The sequence below is a fragment of the Mustela erminea genome, chromosome 7 (assembly GCF_009829155.1).
Source record: "Mustela erminea isolate mMusErm1 chromosome 7, mMusErm1.Pri, whole genome shotgun sequence".
In the NCBI taxonomy this organism is placed as follows: domain Eukaryota; kingdom Metazoa; phylum Chordata; class Mammalia; order Carnivora; family Mustelidae; genus Mustela; species Mustela erminea.
In genome coordinates this window covers 1,404-24,613 of record NC_045620.1, presented here as the reverse complement: position 1 = coordinate 24,613, position 23,210 = coordinate 1,404, and the positions used below count along the sequence as shown (strand labels likewise).

Genomic DNA, 23,210 nt, shown 5'->3' with positions numbered 1-23,210 from the left:
TCGAGGTCCCTGGGAAGCTGCCACAGGGGCATCTGTGAGAGGATCCTGTCACCTTGGTGGTCTGCTTCAGGCCCCAAGGCTCACTCACCACTCGCTTCCCCCAGCCATGGGGAGGTGTCCCTGGGCAGCTTGCAGCAGCGCCCTGATGCCTGAGCAGCCAGCGCCGCGGGAGGGGGCAGCTGCCCCGCACGTTCAGGCCCTCAGTCAGGACTGGGGACCTTCCAACACTGTTCAAGCTCTTCCAGCCTTTACGTGGAGAGTCCCACGGAGCCGCTGTGCTCTTCCGGCCAAGGCTGAGGGTCAGAACTGGTGTGGCCGAAGGGAGATGCCCAGCACGTCTGGGCGGCCCCAGTCAGATGCTGCCTCAGAGCGCCTAGCTGCCCCATACAGAGCCTCAGAGAGCACACGGGGGAGAACGCCCAGCACAGCATGTGTGCTCTCTGCGGGGGGGGGGGGCAGGAAATGTGTCTGCGTGGATGAGAGTTAGGGGTGCTGGGCAAGTCCCCTTCATGGGGTCCCCTGGCTTCAGACACTCTCTCAGGGGCCACCTCACAGTCAGAGACAGGTCATTTCTAGTCTCTGCGCTTCGGTTTCCCTCTCTGTAAAGGGGTCTTCAACACATAGTGGAAAGCGCTGGTCCAAGCCCCAGGGCAGACACCCTCCCCTGCCACTCTGAGGACAGCCTTGAACTGCCCCCCCTTCCCTGTGTCTCCCCACGTATACCAGCCACCACTCCTGTCTCTAGGGTCTGCTTCTGGTGATGTGCCACCACAGCTGCCAGGTAAGGCCTGGGCTTGTAGGCACCTCCTGTTTGCAGCCCCACATCTGGGGAGTGGAGGTGAGTACCTCTGCAGCTCCCACCCTGTGAGCAGCTGGCCTGGCCAACGGCTGCAGTTCGGCGTTCCGGAGTTCCGGAGATGGGTCTCCCTGGACTGCCTCCCTCCTCCAAGGCTGCTGCGCACTCATGTTCTCCCCTCAAGCCTTTCCTCTTGTAGGTTACAAGCTAGGGAGGAAAGTCTGAAGGGATGGCCAAGGGCACGGGGAACCCCAGGAACCTTGAACTCTAGGACTTGCCGCTTAAGAAATGTGGACGTGGCACTCGGGTGGCTCTGCTGGGTTCGTGTCTGACTTGGTTCTGGCTCCGGTCATCACCCTGGGGTGGTGACACTGAGCCCCACGTCAAGCCTGCTTCAGACTCTCCCTCTGCCCCTCCATCTCTAAAGAAAGGGGGGTGTCAGCTCCTGGGGTGCTTCCTCCCCTGATACTGTGTGGGCAGGGCTCCGGACCCTGGTCTGCTGCTACTTCTTTGTGTCCCATGTATGTAAAATACACATACGCACAGGAAGTGGGGTGGCGAGGGGCTGTATTTTGTGGAATTGACACACTCAGCTGGGGAGGCTACATCTGAAATCTGCAGGGCAGGGGGCCGGCTGGAGACCGGGAAGGGCTGCGGCTGAGGGATGTCAGGCTTCACTCTGAGGGTCTCAAGTGCTTGGGTTAAGACCCACCCACATCATGCAGGGCAATCTGCTCTACTCCGTGCTTGCTCATTTAAATGCTAATCACGGCGAAAAAATACACTGGGTGTGGTGCAAAAACAATGAATACTGTTACGCTGAAAAAATACATAAATTAAAAAAAATGATATGCTATTCATAACTTCAAAAAAAAAAATGCCTCCGGCAGCATCTAGATCGGCGTTTGACGGAACAGCTGGGCACGGAGCCTAGCCAAGCGGACACAGAAACGAACCATCACAGACCTCTTCCCGGAGCCCACACATCACTAACTTCTTACTAAAGTGCTTTAAGACGAGAAATTGCTCTCAGTCATTTGTGGTACGAATGCCCTGGAGTTCACCGGTGCTTTCAGGTGACATCACGCTGCACTCACCCGCAGACTAGGGACAGCGATGAGCGTGCGACGCGTCCAGAGAAGGGCTAACTCCGCCTGCGGAAGGAAGAGTTCTTCCTCCTCACGAGGGTGCACAGGGCTTGTGCCGAGGAGGAATTCTTCCTTCCTTTCTGCGGGACGGGCTGCACCGGCTCGCCCGAGCCGCGGCCCAGGGGCGACGCCTGGTGGTCAACGTGGTGTCTTGTAACCTGCCGGCCTCCCCCTCTTGATTCCTTTGTTGGGGACAAGTCTTTGTTCTCTGAGGGCTTCAGATTTCTTCTCTTTATCATTGGTTCTGAGCAATTTGATAATATTGTGCTTTGGTACTTTCTTTCATGTTCCCGTGCTTGGGGCTCATTGAAGGTCAGAGTTTTCATCAAAGTGGGAGAGATTCCAGCATTTCCTCCACTCTTTCCTTCTGTCCCGGCTTGGGCCCCTTCTTTCTGGGACAGTCTCTACTGTGTGTCAGGCCACATGAGGTTGCCCCCCCACCCCCGGTGCCGTTGATGCTGTTTTCACATTTCATTTGGGGTAGTTTCTGCTGCCGTGTCTGCAACCCTTTCTTTAGCAACATCCAATCTGCTGCTGATACCATCCACGGTATTTTTTTCTATTTCTGGAAGTTAGATTTGGGGTCTCTCCATGTAACCTGTGTCTGCACTTACGTCCTTGTTACGCTCTCTCCTTTATAACCCTTTAGAACCTCCTTTTAGCCTGGATGCTAGACATTGTGAATTTTACCTTGTTGAGTGTTGGGTATTTTGTATTCCTGTAAATGTTCTTGAGCTTTGGCTGGGTCACAGTGGCCAGGAAACATTTTGATCCTTTTAGATCTTTCTCTGATATGTTAGGTGGGGTCTGAGCAGGGATCAGCCTGTGGCGAGCTGGTAACTCACTCCGGAGGCAAGACCCTCCTGCGTACTCTTCCAGGCACGGGGGTTCCACGAACCGAGAATCTTTCCAGTGTGGCTGCTGGTACCTGTTGCCTCTCTGCCTCGCGCAACCACAGGCAGCGTGCCCTCTAAGCCTTTTGGACGATTCTTTCCCTGGCTCTGGGTTGTTTCTGCACACACATGTGCTCATTAGTTCTCCACTGAACCCTTGAGGGAGAGCTGCTGCAGGTTCCCAAGTCCTCTCTATCACTTTCTCCCCAGCCGACCCCTGCCCTGCGCCCTCCAGCCACCTTGGTCTCCCTGCCCTCCAGGTTTTACCTCCTCTCCTCAGGGAGTCCTCTAGGCTCTGCGTGGGATCCCCCTCTCGGCCCCCTCTGAGCCCTGGGAGGGCTCAGCCCCTTGGTCTCTCGTCTCTCAGGAGTCCCCGAGCTTTGTTGCACAATGTCCAGGTTCTAAGAATGCTTGCTTCACATAGTAGCCCACTTCTTGGTTGTCTCAGGCATGAGAGCAAATCCAGTCCATCGTGGTCAGAGTTTCAGAATTTCTTGGCACATTTCAGTTAGTGATGATGAAAAAATTTCTGGAGATGAATAGTGGTGATGTTTGCACAACAGTGAGAAACGTACTTCATGCCACTGCGTGGCACACTTAGAAATGGCTAAAATGGTAAATTTTATGTTATCTCTCTCTTTCCACAATAAAACCATTTTTAAAGGGCCATCTTAGCCGAAGGAAGCTTTCATGCAGCACACTGAAGACAGTGACCCAATCCACCGCAGGTAGCTCCCGCCACAAGCACCCAGGCACACACTGACCTCAGGCGTCTACACGACTTCCCCCGTGCCTGGGCTCTCCTCCTCCAGATATGCCAACCACGAGCGGCCCACACGTCTCCCAGCCCAAGCCCATACCCCTCAGCAAGTCTCCCGACTCCTGTTAGAGACGCGCTGCTGCCCTCCATGGTGGGCTTGCTACTCACAGATGAGACAAATGAGCTCATCCCGTGCTGGGTGTGTCCACTGGCCTTTGGCTGGGCACTGACACTTCCATCTGACAGACAGGGAGCCTTGAGCAGATTGGGTGCTGTTGGGAAGCAGGGACTTCCCAGGGAGTGGTCTCTGTTAGGCGGGCAGGGTGGAGGGAAGCTCCTCTGCAGGCAGATGCTCTGCGCACCCCCCCACCCCCGAGCTCTGCCCCAGGGGGGCTCCTCTGTAACTGATGAAGGAGAAGGAGCAGGGCTCACTGCTGTCGGCTGGGAGAGAGCATGTCTGAGAGTCTGTGGGTGACTCACGGACCTTGTTTTTGTCTGTGCTTGGGCACAATTATGATGTCTTGTCTCACTGTATCACCATGTGGTGCCTCTGCAAGACTGTCCACATCCAGCAGGAGAGTCCATGGCCTTGCTGTGAGGGCCAGGCTAGCGGTGTCAGACACCGCTCCTCTCATTCTCAGAGATCATATTAGTATCCACGTCGCAGAAATAACCCACATAAAGTGCTTACTGTGGCACTCTACAGAGATAACCCTGATGGTCTAAGGCTGGTGGAGCTGACACAGAGGGGGCGGGGAAATAACCGTGGAGAGCCAAGCCCATGGGCCCTAAGGGAAGGTCTAAAGGACTGATGTGATCAGACTGTGCTTTAGGAAGATGACCTGGCAGAGCCCAGGGAGGGAGGGGTGGCGAGAGGGTATGCAGGAGGTCAGTGAACATTATCCTGGCAAGAATGAGGGATACAGGGCCAAGACAGAGTAGAGTATATGGAGGGTGTAGACGGTGGGGAGAGGGTCAAGGATGGCTCTACGACCTCTGTAATTTGAAACGGTCACAGATAACCAGAGGTACGCAGGTAGGAAGGACTCTGAGAGGCAGTGTCAAGGTCATGAGATTGGTGGCAAGCCTTATCCTCCCCAGCAGCTATGCTCGTAGCTGTTGTAGAGATGGGGTAGGGGGGCTACTGACACTGTGTTCAAAGAAAGGGTTCTGCTGCTAAAAGCTCATTTGGAAAACCACAGGTAAGGCCGGACTGAAGTGAAAGGAAGAGTGAAAGAAAGAAGTAGAATTTCACCAAGTCTGCCAGGTGGGCTGTGCAGGCGGTTCACAAAGGGATACGCGGCATGTGCGCGGCAGAAGCTGGGTCCCTGGGTGCCGCGGCGCGGTGAGGGGAGGCAGCCTTGAGGACCTGATCACAGAGCCACAAGGTCACTTTTGAGATGGGAACGACCTTGACTGATGCCCAGCCAAGGTTTCTCAGACCGACCTCCCCTGGAGGGTGGCGTGTGCAGGCGCCACGTGCCTGGTCAACATCTCAAGCCGGATGCTGTCAGCACAACTTCCCTGCCGCAGATCAGGTCTAACGTGAGCCCTTGGGGACTTGGCCTCCTATGTGGTGTCCCACAGGCCGCCGAAGCTTCGCTTGGCCTGCTTCACTAGGGCAACCAGAGCAGACACGCCCTGACCCTGCACTCTCTGTGTGGGACATCCGCGGGGGCACACAGAGCCCAACTCCTCCAGGTCTGTAGGACCTTCCTCTGGCCGCCCAGCACGTCGCCCCCGCCCCGCCCCGCCCCGCCCCGCCCCGCCCATCACGTCACCCCGCCCCCCCGCCCAGCCCACACGTCACCCCGCCCCGCCCAGCACGTCGCCCCCGCCCCGCCCCCGCCCCGCCCCCCCAAGCTGTGCACTCCTCCTAGAGGCAGGCTTCTCCTCCTCCCCACCCTGGATTTGGGAAGTTCTTATCTGCATAATGTTCCATTCCATATTATTCCTATTCATATTATTCAAAACCAGTTCTCGTTGCCTTGTAGGACCCAAAGAATTGTACCAGCCTGCCCCTCGCCCAGACGCCACCGTCCTCTAGGAATAGAACCCTTGAGAACCCAGGCGCTGGGTCTTGTGTCCTGCAGATGCCCGCGGCTGGCTATAGCGGAGACGGCCGGGCACACCGGCTCCACGACACGGGATGTACGGGTTCGCGGCTCACTCTGTGGGGCAGATCTTGGGTGGGGTCTGTTCCAAGTCTGTGTTTCTCCGCTGAGGCCCAGAAAAGCGGTGAAGGGTCTGCGCAGAGGCCGGCGTCCAGCCAGCGGAAGCGCAGGACGGGTGGGGGCTGCTGTGGCCTCCTCTCGGGGTGTGCACGGCGGGCGCTGCGGCTCCCTTCCCCGCTCGCGGGGCCGCAGCCATGGGGCCCTCTCTTGGCACAGATGGATCCTTCCTGTCCTAGCACCTTGGCTCGGACGTCCGTGTCACCCAAGCCAGGGAGCCACTGCCGAGAGTTACTGTCCGTCACCTGTTGGCCCTCCTCCCTGGGTCCCGGCTCTGCTGGCGCGTGGAAGCCCTAACCCTGGCCTGCAGCTGTTCTCGGGTCGCTCCCGCTCCAATACCCCGGAAGCGTGCGGGGCCTCCCACGCGCCTCGCCGACCGTCCGCGCCGGGGCCCACCAGCCGCGCCGTCGCCCCTTTAAGAGCCGGGCCCGGGCGCACGCGCAGTCGGGCCGTTGCGCGCACAGGCGCAGTGGGGCGGCGGATGTTTACGGCGGCGGCGGTCGGGAGGCGCAGCCGGGCTGCGGACGGGCGAGGGGCGCCGGACGGGCGAGGGGCGCCGGGGGAGCTGCAGGTCGCGGCCTAGGCAGCCCGAGCTCGCGGGCCGGCCGAGCCCGGAGGTAGAGCCGCCCCCGCCGCCGCCCTCGGCCCGGTCTGTGGCGGGCGGCGGCGTCGCTCCCCCCCCGACCTCCCCCCCCCACCCCGGTCCCGAGCGCCGGGACCCTCCTCCGGGGCCGGCCCCTCCGTTCCGGCGCCCCCGCCTCTCCCCGCCTCCCCCCGTTCCCGGACGTCTAGCTCCCCTCCCCCCACCGGCGTTCCCCAGCCTCCCCCGCGTCTGCCCGGCCCGTCCCCGGGTTCCCCTCCTGCGTGTCCCCACGTCCCCCAACCCTCCCGGGGCGCGTGTCCTCTGGAGCGCGGCCCCGTCCCCTGCGGCGCTCCGGGGGTGTGTCGGTGGGGGGGCGTCCTGGCTGGCCCTGCGGCTCCCCGGGGTCCCCGCGGCCTCTCCCGGGCCCGTCGCTGGCGCCCCTGGACGTGCCGGAGAGACGCGCGGCCCGCGCCGGGCGTGCCGAGCCGGGGACGTTTGCGGGGAGTCGCGCGGCGCGTGCAAGCGGGTCCGCGTTAGGAACCAGTGACCTCGGGCCTTTTCCGAAGGCGACCGTCTGGCTGCCCCCGCGGGCGCAGCCGGTGGAAGCTGCCCCTGGCGGTCTTGGGTTGCGAGTTCGGGCCCGTCTTGGGTGTAGGGAGGACGGAACTTCCAGTCTCCAGGGCAGAACCGTGGGGGCAGTTGTGGCCCTTCCGACTGAGAAGTGGCTCAGAACCCCGGGACTCCAGGCCCCCGGAGAAGGTGGGTGGTTGGGGAAGGCGAGCTCGGCTGGCCTTGGTGCCGGCGCTTCGGACTTTCCGTGCTGACGTGTGCTCCAGCGTTGCCCCTCGGAAAAGTGACCCAGATCCCTGCCCGCCCCCTTGGTTCATCACTAGCCTGTCGTGGTTTTCTTCTTTCTTTCCGGCAGGGCAGTGGTCGAAGTCAGCGGCTGCGATTTGGGTGTCGAGTAGACAGTCAAGAATCGGTGCAGTCAGCCCAGAACTTGGGGCTGTGCTCGGGGGAAGTAGAGCTTTAGAGGTGCCATGAGAGGGGGCCTCCGAGGGGATGGGGTCCGAGCCTAGGCCTCCTGGCCCCCACCTCAGCTTGTACCTAACCTGGGCCCTCCCTGGGGGAGACAGGCTGTGGGTTCTAAGAACAGGTCCGTGTTTGGAATTCTAGTTGTTAGAAAGCTTTTCTGTGTCGAGTAGAAATAATCTTCATCTAACGTGTTCCACGGATCCAGCTTCTGTCAGCTCCAGGAATGGTGTGCACACGGCAGCCTTTCTAGTGTTGGAAGAAAATCCCGCTGTAGGAGTTCTAGTTTTCACGGCAAGTCTCTGTTTCTTTTCATTCTTCTGCCAGCAGGAGGTGTGGCTTTGGTTCTGTGTTCTGCGGGTCTCCGTGACCAGCGCCAGCCCCTCAGTTCCTGTAATCCAAGACAGCGTTCAGCAACAGCCGGCAGGAAACGGAGGGAAGAGTAGCGGGTGCGGGTTATTACCTACAGAACCTGGAAAGTTGACAGCATACCTGGGGTCCCACAGTGAGGTGGGGCCGTGAAGAGAGTTAGGGCTAGTTTCTGCTGGCCTCGGGGTTGAGGGTGGAGCTTAGGGCTTCTCGGGCTTCCTTTTTACTGCGGAATATTAAGACCAAAGAGGGAATGTGAAGCGTGAGAAGAGAAAAATGAGAAGGGAAAAGACAAGTGGCCCAAAAGGTCTGTTACGGAAACCAATTAAGAGCTGATTTCAGGCATGGTTGGCCGAGGTAAAGTGTTTATTCCTCAGCAGTCGCAGCTTAAGTCAGGCCCTTGCATTACAAAAAAGGCAAACTTTTCAGGGCTTGCAGGACAGGGTCCTTCCTCCCACATGAAATTACCTCGTCCGTATTTCCCTGAAGGAGTGACACGCGGGGTGGGCCGTGGCCCTCCACGTGTAATCTGACAAACGCAGTGTTGACTGGAACCTCACACCCCCATGATCGTGGCTTCAGGCTGGTTGACCCGGCTTTAGCCTCCTTGGCTCAGGCCTGGGACCTTCCCATGGCTGCTGCTGCTGCTCACCTGTCTTCCTCACTGCCCTTTGGCAGTTGGTTTTGGGAGGAGCAGTGCGAGAATAAGGTTGTCCTGTTGGCCTGTGACCCCGGAAGAGTGAATTATACTGAGGATTGCGAAGTAGAATCAAGTACAGCATCCAGAAGTTACTTCTCATTACTTCCAACAATTGGATTTGACTAGATGGTAGAGCCATTATCGGGTTGGGCAAGAGTATCTTTGAATCTGTTGTTGGTGTTTTGGGGTGGTCAGGAGTAAGCGTGATTGTACGCAGTGTGAGGAGAGGTAGAAGAGCAGGCAGAGTTAGTACTCTGAGACCCTGCCGATGGTCACACGCTTCCTACCGGCGGCAAGAGAGGGCTCCCGCATCGTCACAGAGTCTGTCATTTGGGGCAAAGATTACCAACATGTTATGTGTTAAAGAACGTTTTTTTCTTTGAGAATTTGAGAATGTAGGCCTTCGGCTAGACGGTCGTGGGTTTGAATTCTAGTCTCTTCATGCACTGGTCTGTAATCAGGAGTAAAATGACTACTCGGTCCCAATTTGCCTCAGTATGTTGTGAAGCTAACCACACCCCTGGGACTGGTGGGTGGTGCCTGTAAGATTGTAGCTCTTTTTACTAAAATGCTAGCTTTTCCATGTGAGTAAACTTTCAAAGTGAGGTGAAGTGGGAAGTAAGTGATAGATTACATGGTAGAAAAAATAAAGCGTACCCAATATAGAGTTAGTGTTTGCTTTCTGAAGGTAGAATGATGGCACTGAGATAGGATGGTAGGACATTACGTAGAGAGTTCGATCCACCATGGAAGATGCGTGGTTTCCAGGCCTTTTCCCACATAGACATTTGGGCAGCAAGCGCAACTTCACTTTTAAGCAGTGACCTAAATTTTAAGATGACTGTCCTAGACTAGGGATGTAGACTGTAGCCTCAGAAGTAAGTAGCTTATTGAAGATTAAGCTTGACCTCATTAGCAGTCTGTCCAGTTGGCTAAGTTAACTGGCCATGGACCCTAACCTAGCAAGGGCTCCAGAACATCTTGAAATGGGGTGAAAATCTAATAATTGGGCCATCCTGGTGATTTAGAAAGCTTAATGTTCAGGTCTAAAATTTTGATGATGAAGATGAGCTGTTCCAACTGTGAAGTGTTAGAGCGTTTATACTAAGCCCTAGGTTTACATATTTTGTGTATTTGTTGTGAGAAGCTGAAGATTTATCATGAGTTCATTTATTTTTATTCCTGGGAAAACCTCTCCCACCACAATTGCCAGTAGTGTGCATGGGGTATGTGTATGGAAGCTGTTCCCCCAGTTTTTATGCTTCTTGTTCTGCTGTTAGAAATCCAGAGGATTGTGAGGGGGAAAGCAAAGATAAACTTTGTAATAATAAATTATAGTATGTTATTATGGACGTGAATTAGAAAATGTGTCAGTCTTTGTGAAGTCTGGTGTTTTCTGTTTTCCCCAACAGTTTACATCAGGTGTTTTGTAAAATGTTACCATTTTATGTGAAGTAAAATAATTCTTTCAGAAAGAGTTACATGGGGTACCTATAAAATTGGAGAAGATATTTTTATGGTGACAGTCCCGGTGAGTTAGATGGAGGCACATTGTATGTTGGCAGGTGGCTAAGAAGGGGTCACACTGTTGCTTTTTCTTCTTGAAGGCAGTTGGGAAGAAGGAAAGCAGTGTACCTTTTGTTAAAGGGGTAGAAAGGTTGCATTACGTACACATCCAAAGGGGGAGTCGGAGTCCTTGGAGCAGTTGTAGCTTGAAAACAGATTTTGTATTTGTTAAAATAAAATATCACCATTCATCCTGTAGTATTTTTGCCTGGAATTTGTACATCCGAATATCCAGATGAACAGATTGAGTGGATTCCTTGACTTGATGTGTATGTGGGGGTGTAGAGGTGTCAGGTAAAATTTAGGACACCAGTTAAATTCAAATTTCAAATAAACAGTGAGTAACTTTATAGTATGTGTTGTTTACCTTTATTTCCTTTGTTTGCTTTTAAAGATTTATTTATCAGAAGTGATCTGTAGTACTTGAAGTATTCAAAGCGAAGTTGGTAGTAGTGTGACTTTTGTAGACACATCTATATTCTTTTTATGCTTATATCCATTGACTCTGCCATATGTGGATATATCCCTTTTAAGGCAGATCCATATTCAAGATATTTTAACCCTAAATACCTGACTTTGTAGATTGACGACTTGTCGTAAAATATCGAGTTCTTTCTTCAGTGCTGTTTGCAGCTGTTGGATATGTGTTAGGTACCTCCAGTTCATTTGAATGCATTTGAAATTGTAAATTACAAGCTTCCGGTTATAATGGAATTTCATCTTTGGCTTTTTTTCTTTCTGAAGAAAATTTCTGAATTTGGAGGGGGTGGGGTGGGTTAGGCAGTTGCTGATCCAATATATTCCATCTGTGATATTTTCAGAATTCAGAATTTGAGACTGGCATGTTATTAGAACCCTAACTGGTGTGCTCTGGCCTTTAATGTAGCTAGCCCTTCAGAAACGTTTGTCTTTGCAGCGTTGCCCACGTGCGATCCGGAAGATGGGAGGTGCGGTGAGCGCCGGCGAGGACAACGACGAGCTGGTGGACAACCTGAAGGAGGCGCAGTACATCCGGACCGCGCCGGTTGAGCAGGCTTTCCGGGCTATCGATCGCGCAGACTATTACCTTGAAGAGTTTAAAGAAAACGCTTACAAAGACTTGGCGTGGAAGCACGGCAACATCCACCTCTCGGCTCCGTGCATCTATTCGGAAGTGATGGAGGCCCTGGACCTGCAGCCGGGCCTCTCCTTCTTGAACCTGGGCAGCGGCACGGGCTATCTCAGCTCCATGGTGGGGCTCATTCTCGGTGAGTCTGGACAGAGTGCAGCAGAGCACCATCTGTCTCCTGGTGCCGGGGCAGTGTCTCCTCTGTAGGGCCCTCGTCGGAGCGCCTTCTGAGCAGTCTTCTGCTTTGGTTTATGCACAGTCTTGGGGGGGCTGGAGTGTCCTGGAGGGACCCTCCTGTTCCCTTCCCCCTCCCACCTGTGCCTCCACGGTCTGTTCAGCGCACCCTCCTTCTGCACAGCAGAGGGCCGTGAGAAGTGTGTAAATCAGGACCTTACGGTGATTTTTCGTTTTACGATACAGTCACCCAGCCTGCTTTGTCACTCTGTAAACAGAGACCAAGTTTAAAGTTCCCTGTTAGTTAAAGTTCTTCCAAGAAGTTTTGTTTTGTTTTGTTTTGTTTTAATGCTCAAAAAGTTAGTACCTGTACAGTGTTGTTTGTCAGTAAATTCCAGGGATGGGAAGGACTTCACAGGTTTTGCCTCTCTCCCCAAGTAAGTTGTGAGACTGCACATGGCAATGGGCGTTTTTGTTTTTGAAACGGCAGTGTCCAATAATTGAAGGTTTAGGTGTCTGTTTTTACTCTGAGATAGAACGGTTTTGCCAGAGGAGTAATGGGGGCTGACCTGCCCTTGGAAAGATTTCTCTGCGGAGGAGGCGGGGCTGGGGCTGCTGCCGCACTGGCGAGGGAGCGCGGCGTCTGCACCACAGCGCGGTACAGAATGTCTCAGCAGGGACAGTTGATTTTGTGGGTGTGGAATGAAATTTGGGGTTCTTTATATGTTCCTAGAGTTTGGAATTTGATGAAGTTTTGAGACTGACCCTTTGACTTTAGGCCACAGATTGCTATCCTCAAATTTTTAAGTTTGTTTTTGTTTTGTTTTTTGAAGCGATATGCTTTTTGAACTTAATTTGTCTTGGATCAAGACTGCTTTGTGAAGAGCCCAGGTGATGTATCCTTCTGGAATTAGTGAAAGGTCCTTCAGTTCAGCTGAGAAACTGGGGGAGCTAAGGGTGAGATGGTGTTTGGTGGAGAGTGGGATGGGGCATCCAACGGACTAGGTTAGAGATGCTCTGGAAAGGAACTGAGATGCTCGGTTCTTGTAGTAAGCCAGACGCGGCCTGTTGCACTTGACATGCCCCAGAACTTCTCAACAGCTTCTCTTCTGGGAGCCCCCTGTTTGCTGGGAATGTGATCAGATGTTGGGTGGGGAGAGCTCTAAAGGAAGGGAGGCTTCTTGGGGGTCGCAGTGGGCACTCTGTGCTGCTGTGACGCACGTGAAGGAGGCGACGGGCGTTTGCTTTCCCGGGTGGACACCTTGCGCTGGCACGGCCGATGCCTCTGTGTGGACCCCGCGGGTTCTGGTCAGCTCAGCCTTCGGTGTTGCACACCACTTCAGGGCCGAAAACCGTGGTGGCCTCCCGGAGCCCGCAGCCATGAGGTCTGGAGTCTTTCATCGACTCTTCTCTAGGTCCGGCTGCCTTCCTGCCTGGCCCTGAACTTCATTCCTTTGCTGCTGCACTTGTGGGCAGGGGCCTGAAGGTGCTGTGTGATGAGGGAGTGGGGAGCCCTCCTGCAGGGGTGGGAGGGCTTTTGGGCTGGCTTCAGTGCCATGCCCTTGAGGACTCAGTCCTTACTCCTTCTGTGCCCTCCGTCCCCTCAGTCAGCTTCTTATTGGGCTGAGTCGGGGGCTTCGTGTTACTGCTCTGTTTGGTGTTAAGCTCCTTGGGGTTAGGAACTATGTCCTATATCTGTTATGAGAATTAAGTGCTTAACAGGTTTTGATAAAGGAGGGGGGCTAATGAAACTATGAAGAGTGCGGAAGTAAAGGTTTGCTTGGTTTCTGGCGCGAGCTCCTAGCCAGAGGGCCGTGGGGAGGGAAGTCTGTGGTTTGGCAGAGGGGCTTGAGATTGGACAATTTGAATTTGATGTAATTATTGAAAATGCTTCTCAGGTAGGGTGTGTTTCAGGGAGAATCATTCAGCAGCAGCTGTGCATTTGACAGACATTGGGAGAAGAGTGCCCCAGGTGAGCTGTCCAGGTGGAGGAGAAGGCGGCCTTGGCTTGGGGTGGGTGTTGTGCTGTCTGGGGACCAGGAGAGCCCAAGTGGCAAAATGTCAAGATACGGGTGCGCAGATGGTTGCTCATTTTTCAGTATTTCTGTTGGGCCGTAGGGTTAAGTGCTGCACTGTGACTTCGGAATGTCCGCCCAGTAAATAAAGTTCTTCATGCCCTGTTGATTTTCCCATGGAGATATTTAAAAATGGCTGTGTAAGTTAACCTACAGTAAATGAACACGTGTGAGGTGTGGAGCTTGGTGACTTTTTGTGCACGTGTTCAATTTCATGCAGGTACTACCCAGAACAAGGTATGGAGTAGGACCAGCACCCCAGAAGCTCTCTGGCTGTCCTTCCCCACACAGAGAGGAGAGAGGACCCTTTTGTCCTCCGTCATCATAATAAGTGTTGCCTGTTTTTGACCTTGGTATAAGTGAATTCCCAAAACAGAGACTCACCCAAGCTGTCTGTATCAGTAGATCTGACCTAGAGGCAGTTTTATACAGAGGGAATAATACATTTATTGTTAAGTGGGCTTATAACCTTCCTCACAGCTTTATTTCCAATTGCTGATAAAATTCTTTTGACATAAAAAATGTTCCATTGTGGTTTGGTTATAGTTTATTTAAAAAAGATTTTATTTATTCATTTAAGAGAGTGAGAATGTGTACGTACACGAGTGGGGGGGAAGGGGCAGGGGAGTGGGAGAGAGCGTATCTGCAGCAGACTCCGCACTGAGCAGGACCCCGAGATCATCACCTGAGCTGAAATCAAGAGTTGGACATTCAACCGACGGAGCCACTCAGGTGCCCCTGTTATAGTTTTATTTTAATGATGATCAAAAGCTATTTGTGCCCATGTCTGAGTAGTTGGGGCAACCTCTAGTGGAACACAGTCCTGAGTCCAGTGTCATTTGGAAATAATGTCTTTCTTCTTTAATTCATTAGTAAGATCTTGAATTCTTGGTTGCAGATCTTGGCTTTTTTACATCTTCAAATAATTCTTCAAAGGTTTGAGAGCAGAGCAACCCAGGCTTTGGAAAGCTGTGGCGTCGGTAATATCAAAGAAACAAGTATTTACAGTTATTAATATTTACAGTGTGGTGAGCATAGTCTACCCTGTGTACTTAAAGATTTAGCTTGGGTGATTTAGGCCTGGTAATGTGGTAAGACCTCTAAACCTTGCGAATTTCTTCATGTAATTATACATGCAGAATCTGGTGCGTTGCAGTGGATAAAACAAATAAAGAGTAAGAGTTCTTGCCCTAGTTCTAAAAATTTTTTTATTCTGGAACATTTTAGGTCCTTTTGGTGTGAACCACGGGGTTGAACTCCATTCGGATGTAATAGAATATGCAAAGCAGAAGCTGGACTTCTTCATTAGAACCAGCGACAGCTTTGACAAGTAAGATCAAATACTACCCTTGGGTTGCTGTGTGAATTATAATTTAAACTTGATTAGATGGGAGAGAAAAGTTTATTAATGTTCATATAACATGATTCAGTTTTGGCAGGAGAATGGGGTGTATGCAAAGCTGTTCTAATTATTTTCTTTTTAAAAAAATTAAAAAAAAAAAAAGATTTTATTTATTTATTTATTTGACACAGAGAGAGAGATCACAAGTAGGCAGAGAGGCAGGCAGGGAGAGAGGGGGAAGCAGGCTTCCCGTTTAGCAGAGAGCCCGATGCAGGGCTCGATCCCAGGACCCTGGGATCATGACCCGAGCCGAAGGCAGAGGCTTAACCCACTGAGCCACCCAGGCGCCCCTCTAATTATTTTCTTAAATATTTTGTGCTTTTGAGGGCTTTAGGTTTTTTAATTATGACGCCAGGGAAAGGTAATTCTTCTCTAGTGTAATAGGAGAGGGAAATAGAATGTTCATTTTGCCTGATTTTCACGTTTCCAACACAGATAATAATTTATCTCCTAATTCTTAAACAGAATTATTGCATTTGTATTTGGACAGTATATATAACTACCTCTTGCCATTTTTAAATAAGGCATTAAAGTTTTTATTTTAGGATTTAACATTTTTAGAAACACCAAATGTAGTTTTCTTTCATTTTATTGGTTTTTATGTTTTATTTTTTTAAAGATTCACTTATCTGAGAGAGAGGGAGAGAGAGCGAGCGAGCGCATACTTATGCACATAAGTGCGGGGGGGTAGGGGATCTCACATGGACCCCACGCTGAGTGTGGAACCCGAAGCAAATGGGGCTCCATCTCACAACCCTGAGATCGTGCCTTGAGGTGAAACCAAGAGTCGGACACTTAACCGACTGAACCACCCGGGTGCCCCTCATTTTGCTTGTTTTTCTTAGATCTTAAATAAGGTGATGATTTGTAAAGACAGAGCAAAGACAGTGATGATGGGAAGTTAGATGATAGAAGTCTGTCTTAAGTTTGTGGCGTTCACTTTCATAATATTTTGTTTGGGATTTCTAGGGTTTGGTTTATTAATGATACAGTTATTTTGGGGGTCTGACTTGCAGCTTCTAACTCTGTCAGTGGTATTATGGGCAAGGAAAACGTAACCTGTGGGTAGTACAGATTTACTGTAGAGACTTGCTACAATGTGATATATTCAGTTACGGAAAACATTTTTTGCTTTTAGATTTGACTTCTGTGAACCTTCCTTTGTTACTGGCAATTGCCTGGAGATTTCTCCAGATTGTTCTCAGTACGATCGTGTGTACTGTGGGGCTGGTGTGCAGAAAGAGCATGAAGAGTACATGAAGAGTCTTCTCAAAGTAGGGGGCATCCTTGTCATGCCACTGGAAGAGAAGGTCAGATCCCTCTCATAACTGACACGCTTAACTGTTGGCCCAGGTCTGTTCCAAGAAGTCTCCATGTGTTTTTCCCCGTTTGCTTCATGACAGCTCCCTCCGTTTCACAGATGAGGGCACAGGCAGGGACAGGTCCTAAAGACAGCCCAGCTTGGGCCAGGGCCTGACGCAGGTGGGCACCCTGGAGCCTGCGCTGTGAGCCTCCCCTCCCTCGTCCGTCGCTCTCCCACCCCCCGCCCCCCGCCCTGCCCGCAGCCGCTCCAGTACGCTTGTTCTGGTGTCAGAATGGTGTGCAGACGTCCTTCGAGTCCTTCGGGTCTAACTGCTAGGTTCTGTGACAGCGAGTATTATACCGGAGTCTCTTCCTTCGGAGGAGTCTTGTCTCCGTCTGCTGTTCGGTCGTGTATGTGTCTGTCTGTCGTCACTGTTGCGCTTCTTTGAGAAAACAAGTTCTCACGAACAAGCAGATTAATCAAAACTGAATTGGTCATCAGGGAGCATGTCTCAGTTACAAAGAACTAAGGAAAAATGGAAATGATAAAAATTATGAGATTGTGCATTTTTGTGGGATTTTCTGCAATTTAAAAATGTTAGCATTTAATTTATTTTGTTTAAAAAGGAATCATTCATTGCTGAACATCCAGAACATACGAAAATGAAGAAAAATCGCTCACAACCTTACCTTAAGCCCTGTTAGTGTCCGACGCTTGTAGTCAGTACCTTTCTAAGGAATCATTGCACGTACTGTTGAGAAGTTACGATGTTTTCCTTAATTGATGAGATAATTTTAAGCCATTTAATATTCTGTGTCATCATGTTGCTTGTATTGTGACCTGTGGAATTGTTGACCATAGTGTGTCCTCTGGCTCCTGGAATTGCCCACGGGGCTGTCTGTATAACATTCTTTTATTTACTATTATATACAGACTGCAGTGACTATCGCTAAGTAAAACAAAATTTTTATCCATAAATATTTCAAAGTGTATTTATAAAAGATAAGGACTGTTTTTAAGGATATCACAAAACCGTTATCAACATAAAAAATCACCAGTAATTTCTTAGTATTTTAAAATTGCCAGCTAGTGTTCAGATTTTTCTAATTATCTCAAAATTTGCTTGAATAGTTTATTTGAATGGATCTCCATTTAAGATTTTCTTAAAAGTTTTATATTTGAGAGAGAAAGAGAGAGCGAGAGAGAGTGGAGAGGTCCGAGGGAGAGTAGACTCCCTGCCGAGGAGGGAGCTCGATGCAGGACTCGATTCCGGGACAGGATCCTGGCACTCCAGGATCATGACCTGAGCCGAAGGCAGTTGCTCCACCAACTGAGCCCCCCAGGCGCCCCTCCATTTAAGATTTATGTCTTCTCTTTGGTTGATCTTTCTCTTTCTCTTTTTATTTGTTGGAAGATTTTATTTTTGAGTGATCTTTGCACCCAGCGTGGGGCTTAAACGCGTGCCCCAAGAGCAAGAGTTGCTCCGCTCACCGACCGAGCCAGCCCGGCACCCCATCTCCTAAGTGTTTTTTATCCAGAGCTCCTCTTTTTTCTTTGCCCCCCCCCCCCTCCTTTTTCCTTGAAATCAAGTGGTTTGTCTTACAGTTTACGGTAGTCTAGATTTGGAGACGACCTATCTCTGGGGTGATGTTTAACATACTCTTTCTGCTCCTCATTTCGTTACACGTTGTTAGTGGGACCCAGAGACTTGCTTAGTTTCCAGCTGAGGGTGCGAGAAGCCCTCACGGCGGTACAGAGCCCGGGCGTGGGCAGGCCCGGCACGCCTGCTGTCTCGTTCTCCGACGTGGGCAGTGCGGCTCTGGCCTGGACCCATTACCTCAGTAGGGGCTGCGGGACAGTCTGATCCCGTCACGTCTCTTCAGCTGGCACCTTTCACCCTTGTCTTCTCTTGAATTGGATTCCAGCGCAGTTAGTGTGTGGTGTCCCGCTAGCGGCAGGTGTGCTTGCACCGCCCGGGCTCGGCACCGCACCTACACTCTGTCTCCTTCCCGTGTCCCCCATCGTCTCTGGTGACCCTGGTGGTTCCTTAGGAGTGTTTTTCGGTCTGTCTCTTTTTTCCCTTTGGTCAGTGACTGTGTTCCCTAAATCCCACATATGAGTGAAGTTCTGTGGTATTGGTCTTTCTCTGGCTTGTTCAGCTTAGCATGATGTGCTCTGGCTCCAGTCGTGTCATGGGAAATGGCCAGATGTCATTCTTCTTTATGCCCAGTAATAGTCCGTCGTGTGTGTCTGTGCCGTATCTTTGTCTGTTCGCCTGTCCGTGGACACTGGGGCTGCTTCCGTACCGTGGCTGTTGCGGATCATGCTTCAGTAAAGAGGAGGAGGGTGCGGTGTCCCTTTGAGTTAGGGTTTTCGTATTCTTCGGGGAAGTACTTCGTAGTGCAGGGCTGGGTTGTAGGGCAGCTCTGTTTTGAACTTTCTGAGGAGCCGCCGTACTCTTCTCCAGAGCGGCTGCACCCGTTTGCATCCCACCAGTGGAGAAGGAGGTTCTTTTTTCTCGTGTCCTCACCACTGCTTGTTTCCTGTGTTGATTCTCCCCTTTCTGACGGGTGAGGTGGTGTCTCACTGTGGTATGTTTTTTTTTTTTAAGATGGATTTATTTTAGAAAGAGAGAGCATGAGTAGGAGGGACAGAGGAGAGGAAGAGAGAATCTCACGCACACTCTGTGCTGGGTGTGGAGCCTGATGCGGGGCTCGATCTCACGACCCCGAGACTGTGACCTGAGCGGAGACCGAGAGTTGGGTGCCCAACCAGCTGAGCCACCCAGGCGCCCCTCATTGTGCTTGTGATCTGCTTTTCCGTGATGAGGAGTGACGTGGAGCGTCTTCTCGTGTCTGTGGGCCATTTGTATGTCTTCTTTGGAGAAGTACCTGTTCGTGTCTTCTGCCCACTTTTAAATTGGATTATTTGGGTTTTGGGTGTTGCGTTGTGTAAGTTCTTTAGGTAATTTAGGTACTAACCTTCTGTGGGATGAGTCACTGCAAATATCTTCTCCCATTCATACGTTGGCTCTTAGTTTGCTGGTTGTTTCCTTGGCTGTGCAGAAGCTTTCTGTTCTAACCCAGCAGTTGATTTTTGCTTTTGTCTCCCTTGCCTGAAGGGACCTATCTAGAAATTGTCACTGCGACCAATGTCGGAGACATTACTGCCTATGCACTCTTCCAGGGTTTTTATGCGTTTAGGTGTCACATTCAGGTCCTTAGTCCGGTCCGTTTTGTGTCTTTGTGTCATCTTCAGTTTCTTTCATCAGTGTTTTATGAATTTCAGAGTAGAGATGTTTCACCTCTTTTTAAAGTTTATTTATAGATATTTCATTATTTTTGGAGCAGTTATAAATGGGATTGTTTTCTTAATTTCTCATTCTGCTGCATCATTAGCTATAGAAATGCAGTAGATTTCTGTACATTGATTTTGTATCTTGCGACTTTATAGTACCTGGAATACTTACATGAAGAGAAACACTCCTACCAGTTACTTGGTTACCCTACGTACATGTTATAAGGAGAAGCTGGATAAATTCTGATTCTTAAGCTTTGTCTATCAGTTTCCTCAGTAATCTGGTTCTTTAGCATTTGTTGAAAGTGGTGACTCGTAAGATTTTATTTGGTTTCTAACGGCGGTGTGAATTCATGGATATAGATGTACTTAAAATTTTAATCATCGTATGATTCTTATTGAAACTTAAAATGTACAGTCCTGGCCAATAGGCACCTCTCCAGGTTGGCTCTTGGACTCTGATACACCCTCAGTAGTCTTTGATGGTTTTGTTACTTTCTGGTAAGAAAAGATACTCCACACTCATTTTTTGTATTTTTTACCACAAAGTTAGATTTAACTGTTTCTGAGGATCTCTGTTAATTTTAAGTTCATTGGGAATTGGTGTTTAGAGAACACAGGTGGGCCCTTTGTCGGAATCTTTGATACCGGGTTGGTTTTCTTCAGTGGTATTCTGGAGCCAAGAAGTCCCTTTCCACCCATACGGACTTATGTTTCTGTTGGTTTGGCTTTCGGACACCAGAACACACCATGGGTTTGTTTATACTGGTGCTTCCTGCTCAAAGTCAGGACCAGAGGGTTTTCCTGACTTCTGCGCAGGTGCTGTGTCCCATGCTGGAGGCTCCCTGACGGCTGAGTTTGCCCTTCTCCTGGGGATGTACAAACAAACATGTTTGAAAGTCCCTGGAGATAATGCTTCCCTGTGTGGTTGTGCTGCTAGCCCGACTTAGAGCTCATTTGTTTGTTTTTAGGGATTGCATTTAAGGTGTATAACCTCGTAAAATATTTATGGGGTTTCAAGATCTAAATAATGAATACTCACAGAATTTTTTTTCCATGTATGGTCTCTCCACTTCACCTGTAGGTAACCACTTTGTTTGTTCTTAGTTTATCTGTGTCCTCAAAAAATATACAAGCAAACGTACTTTTTCCATGACTTGACTTCAGTGAAGAAAGGCACATTTTTTTCCATTCCGTATATTCATCTAGACATAAGATATAGGAGCGGATAATTTTAGGTTTTATACGTTGCTTATTGTTCATTTTATGGGTTTGGTATTTGGATTTGGTGTAAGTGAAAATTCTTTTCTGTCCCTGTGTTGTTTATTCAAAAATATTCTTTCCTGGTGTATGAAAATGTGTTTTTCTGATGGGCACTTGGGTTCTTTCCACCCTTTTGCTGTTTGCAAGCACTGCTGCTGTGCAGAGGGTGTGCAGGTGACTCTGTGGGTACTCTCTGGCTTAATCTTCGTCCATGAAGATGATACACTGTACTTCCAGATGTAGTCTCAAGAGCAGAAGTGTTGGATCCGAGACTCCGTATTTTAACTTCGGCCAACTGCCTTAAAGGAGAGGAGCCTCCCATACCCTTGCTGACTGCCGCCTGCTTATTGCTGTCATCATTGTGGATAGCAGGGTGATGTGTCCCCATTTTTGCTCTTCTTTCTCAGAGTATTGTTTTAAATATTTATTTTTTATTTATAAAGATTTTATTTATTTATTTTATCAGAGATCCCAAGTAGGCAGAGCAGCAGGCGGGGGCAGGGAAAGCAGGCTCCCCACTGAGCAGAGACCGCCCCCCCCCCCCAATGCAGGGCTCGATCCCAGGACCCTGAGATCATGACCCGAGCCGAAGGCAGAGGTTTTAACCCACTGAGCCACCCAGGCGCCCCCAAATACATCTTTATTTAAATTGCTACTATTTCTTAAAAATATTTGAGAGAGAGAGAGTGCTCGTGCAGGGGCGGGGGGGTGAGGGGGACTGAGAGAGGGGGGCTGCTGGAGCAGACGCCTGCTGAGCACACCCGCCCCAGGCTCTCGGTCCCGCAACCTGAGCTGAAGTCAAGAGTCGGCTCCTTAACCGGCTGAGCTCCCCAGGCTCCCCTTTATTTAAAATTACTTTAGTAATCTTTGTTGTATCAGAAATACACGTCAGTCCTTTTATTGGAATTGTGTTACCTGTATACTGATTTGAGGATTGTAGCGGATTTTTAGTATCCGTCTCCGTGTCTGGACCATGGAATACGGATTTATAGTTTTCCTAAATGGTTCACACATTATTTATCGATTGTATTTAGATATTTGATGTTCATTATAACTAGAACTTCTCCTTTAAGAAAATGTTTTTAAAAAGAAGTTTTTGCTTGTACATAAGAGTGTGAGTGACTTATTGATGTTTACCTAGTACGTGGCTACTTAATGCTTTCACTTCCAAGGTTCATGATATAGAATCTTAGTTTTAAGAGGATTTGCTGGCTTGGATATTTTTAGAGAAGAGAGTATATAATCTTAGCATGTCAGAGCTGAGCAGAAAATAGCACTGTGACCTGAATAGGCCTTTCAGAAACGGGCACCATCACACAGAGCACACAGGAGGGCTGTGTTGTCTAATCAGGCTCTTCTGCAGGTCTGTGTGTCGTGGCGGTGACGTCACTCAGAAACAGTGCTGGAGCAGGGAGCAGCTCGGACAGAGGTGGCCGTGAGCCTGCGGCACTAGCTGCTCCCTGGTGTGTGATCACGGTCACACAAGAAGGTCACGGTCGCAAGTTCTTCATGGTTTCTGTCCTCTGGAACAAACAGCCTGGGGTCCGGTCTAGACTGAAGCATCATTGCAGGTTGTCGTGAATGTCTTTACTGACTCAGACTTGAGAATGTCCGTGCCTCCTGCCTGCCCCTTACTAAGCATCACCCTCAGCCCTGGCTCTTGTGGGGAGCCCAGGGAAGTGGTCTCGTCTGACGGACTCTTCTTGGTATTCTTTGATTTCTTTTCTCTAACGCACGTATTTCTCGTAAACAGGAATTAGGTCTGGAGGCTTTGAACATACCCAGGCAAAACACCCTTGCGACAATATTAATACTTCCTGGGTGCTTCATGTCACATCATGTTAGGGGCCTCTGTGCTCAGGTTATTTCATTATCAGTATCTCTGTGGGTTTTTTTTTTTAGTTTATGTGGAGGATTGATTAAATATAAACCGACAGTAGCCACATCTTGTGAATATTCTCATTTTCTCTTTGGGGCAGTTGACTAAGATAACGCGAACTGGCCCTTCTGCTTGGGAGACCAAAAAGATTCTGGCAGTTTCTTTTGCTCCTCTGGTCCAGCCCTGTCATTCGGAGTCTGGAAAATCAAGACTTGTCCAGTTACGTAAGTACAAAAATCCTTACTTATCCTTTGGATCTTTAAAAAAATCTCATTAGAATTTGAAGAGAGAGACAAATTGTAAGGAGCCTTTTAATATTTAGGAACATTTTTCTACCCACTGAAACCTTAAAATGTTACAAATGATTTTTAGATATTAAAAAAAGTAATCTGTTTTCAGCCCATTTTATGTTGTTTTTGCCTTCTTTTAAATCTCCGGGAATTCTTTTTTTTTGTTTGTTTTAAAGATTTTGTTTATTTATTTGACAGACAGACATTACATGTAGGCAGAGAGGCAGGCAGAGAGAGAGGAGGAAGCAGGCTCCCCACTGAGCAGAGAGTCCGATGCGGGGCTCGATCCCAGGACCCTGAGATCATGACCTGAGCCGAAGGCTGAGGCTTTAACCCACTGA

At 50.0% G+C, this 23,210-nt stretch overlaps 1 protein-coding gene across 4 annotated transcripts; it reads left to right on the top strand.

Moving 5' to 3' along the window:
- Positions 1-6,296: 6,296 nt before the first annotated feature.
- Positions 6,297-23,000, top strand: PCMTD2 (protein-L-isoaspartate (D-aspartate) O-methyltransferase domain containing 2). 4 transcript variants are annotated; one of them, XM_032350065.1, is made up of 5 exons: positions 6,297-6,445; positions 10,995-11,325; positions 14,663-14,765; positions 15,976-16,147; positions 22,680-23,000. In XM_032350065.1, the coding sequence occupies exons 2-5, from the start codon at positions 11,019-11,021 to the stop codon at positions 22,854-22,856; spliced, it is 759 nt and encodes a 252-aa protein (XP_032205956.1). In that variant the 5' UTR covers positions 6,297-6,445; positions 10,995-11,018; the 3' UTR covers positions 22,857-23,000. The 4 variants fall into 4 exon arrangements, with proteins under 4 accessions (XP_032205956.1, XP_032205959.1, XP_032205955.1 ...); XM_032350068.1 differs by lacking the exon at positions 6,297-6,445 and adding an exon at positions 6,641-7,170; XM_032350064.1 differs by lacking the exon at positions 6,297-6,445 and adding an exon at positions 6,641-7,737.
- The last annotated feature ends 210 nt before the right edge of the window (positions 23,001-23,210 follow it).

Coding starts and splice junctions, on each gene's coding strand:
- PCMTD2 (XM_032350065.1), top strand. CDS start 11,019: ATGGGAGGTGCGGTGAGCGCCGGCGAGGACAACGACGAGCTGGTGGAC. Junction 11,326..14,662: donor CATGGTGGGGCTCATTCTCG/GTGAGTCTGGAC, acceptor GGAACATTTTAG/GTCCTTTTGGTGTGAACCAC. Junction 16,148..22,679: donor TCATGCCACTGGAAGAGAAG/GTCAGATCCCTC, acceptor TCTTTGGGGCAG/TTGACTAAGATAACGCGAAC.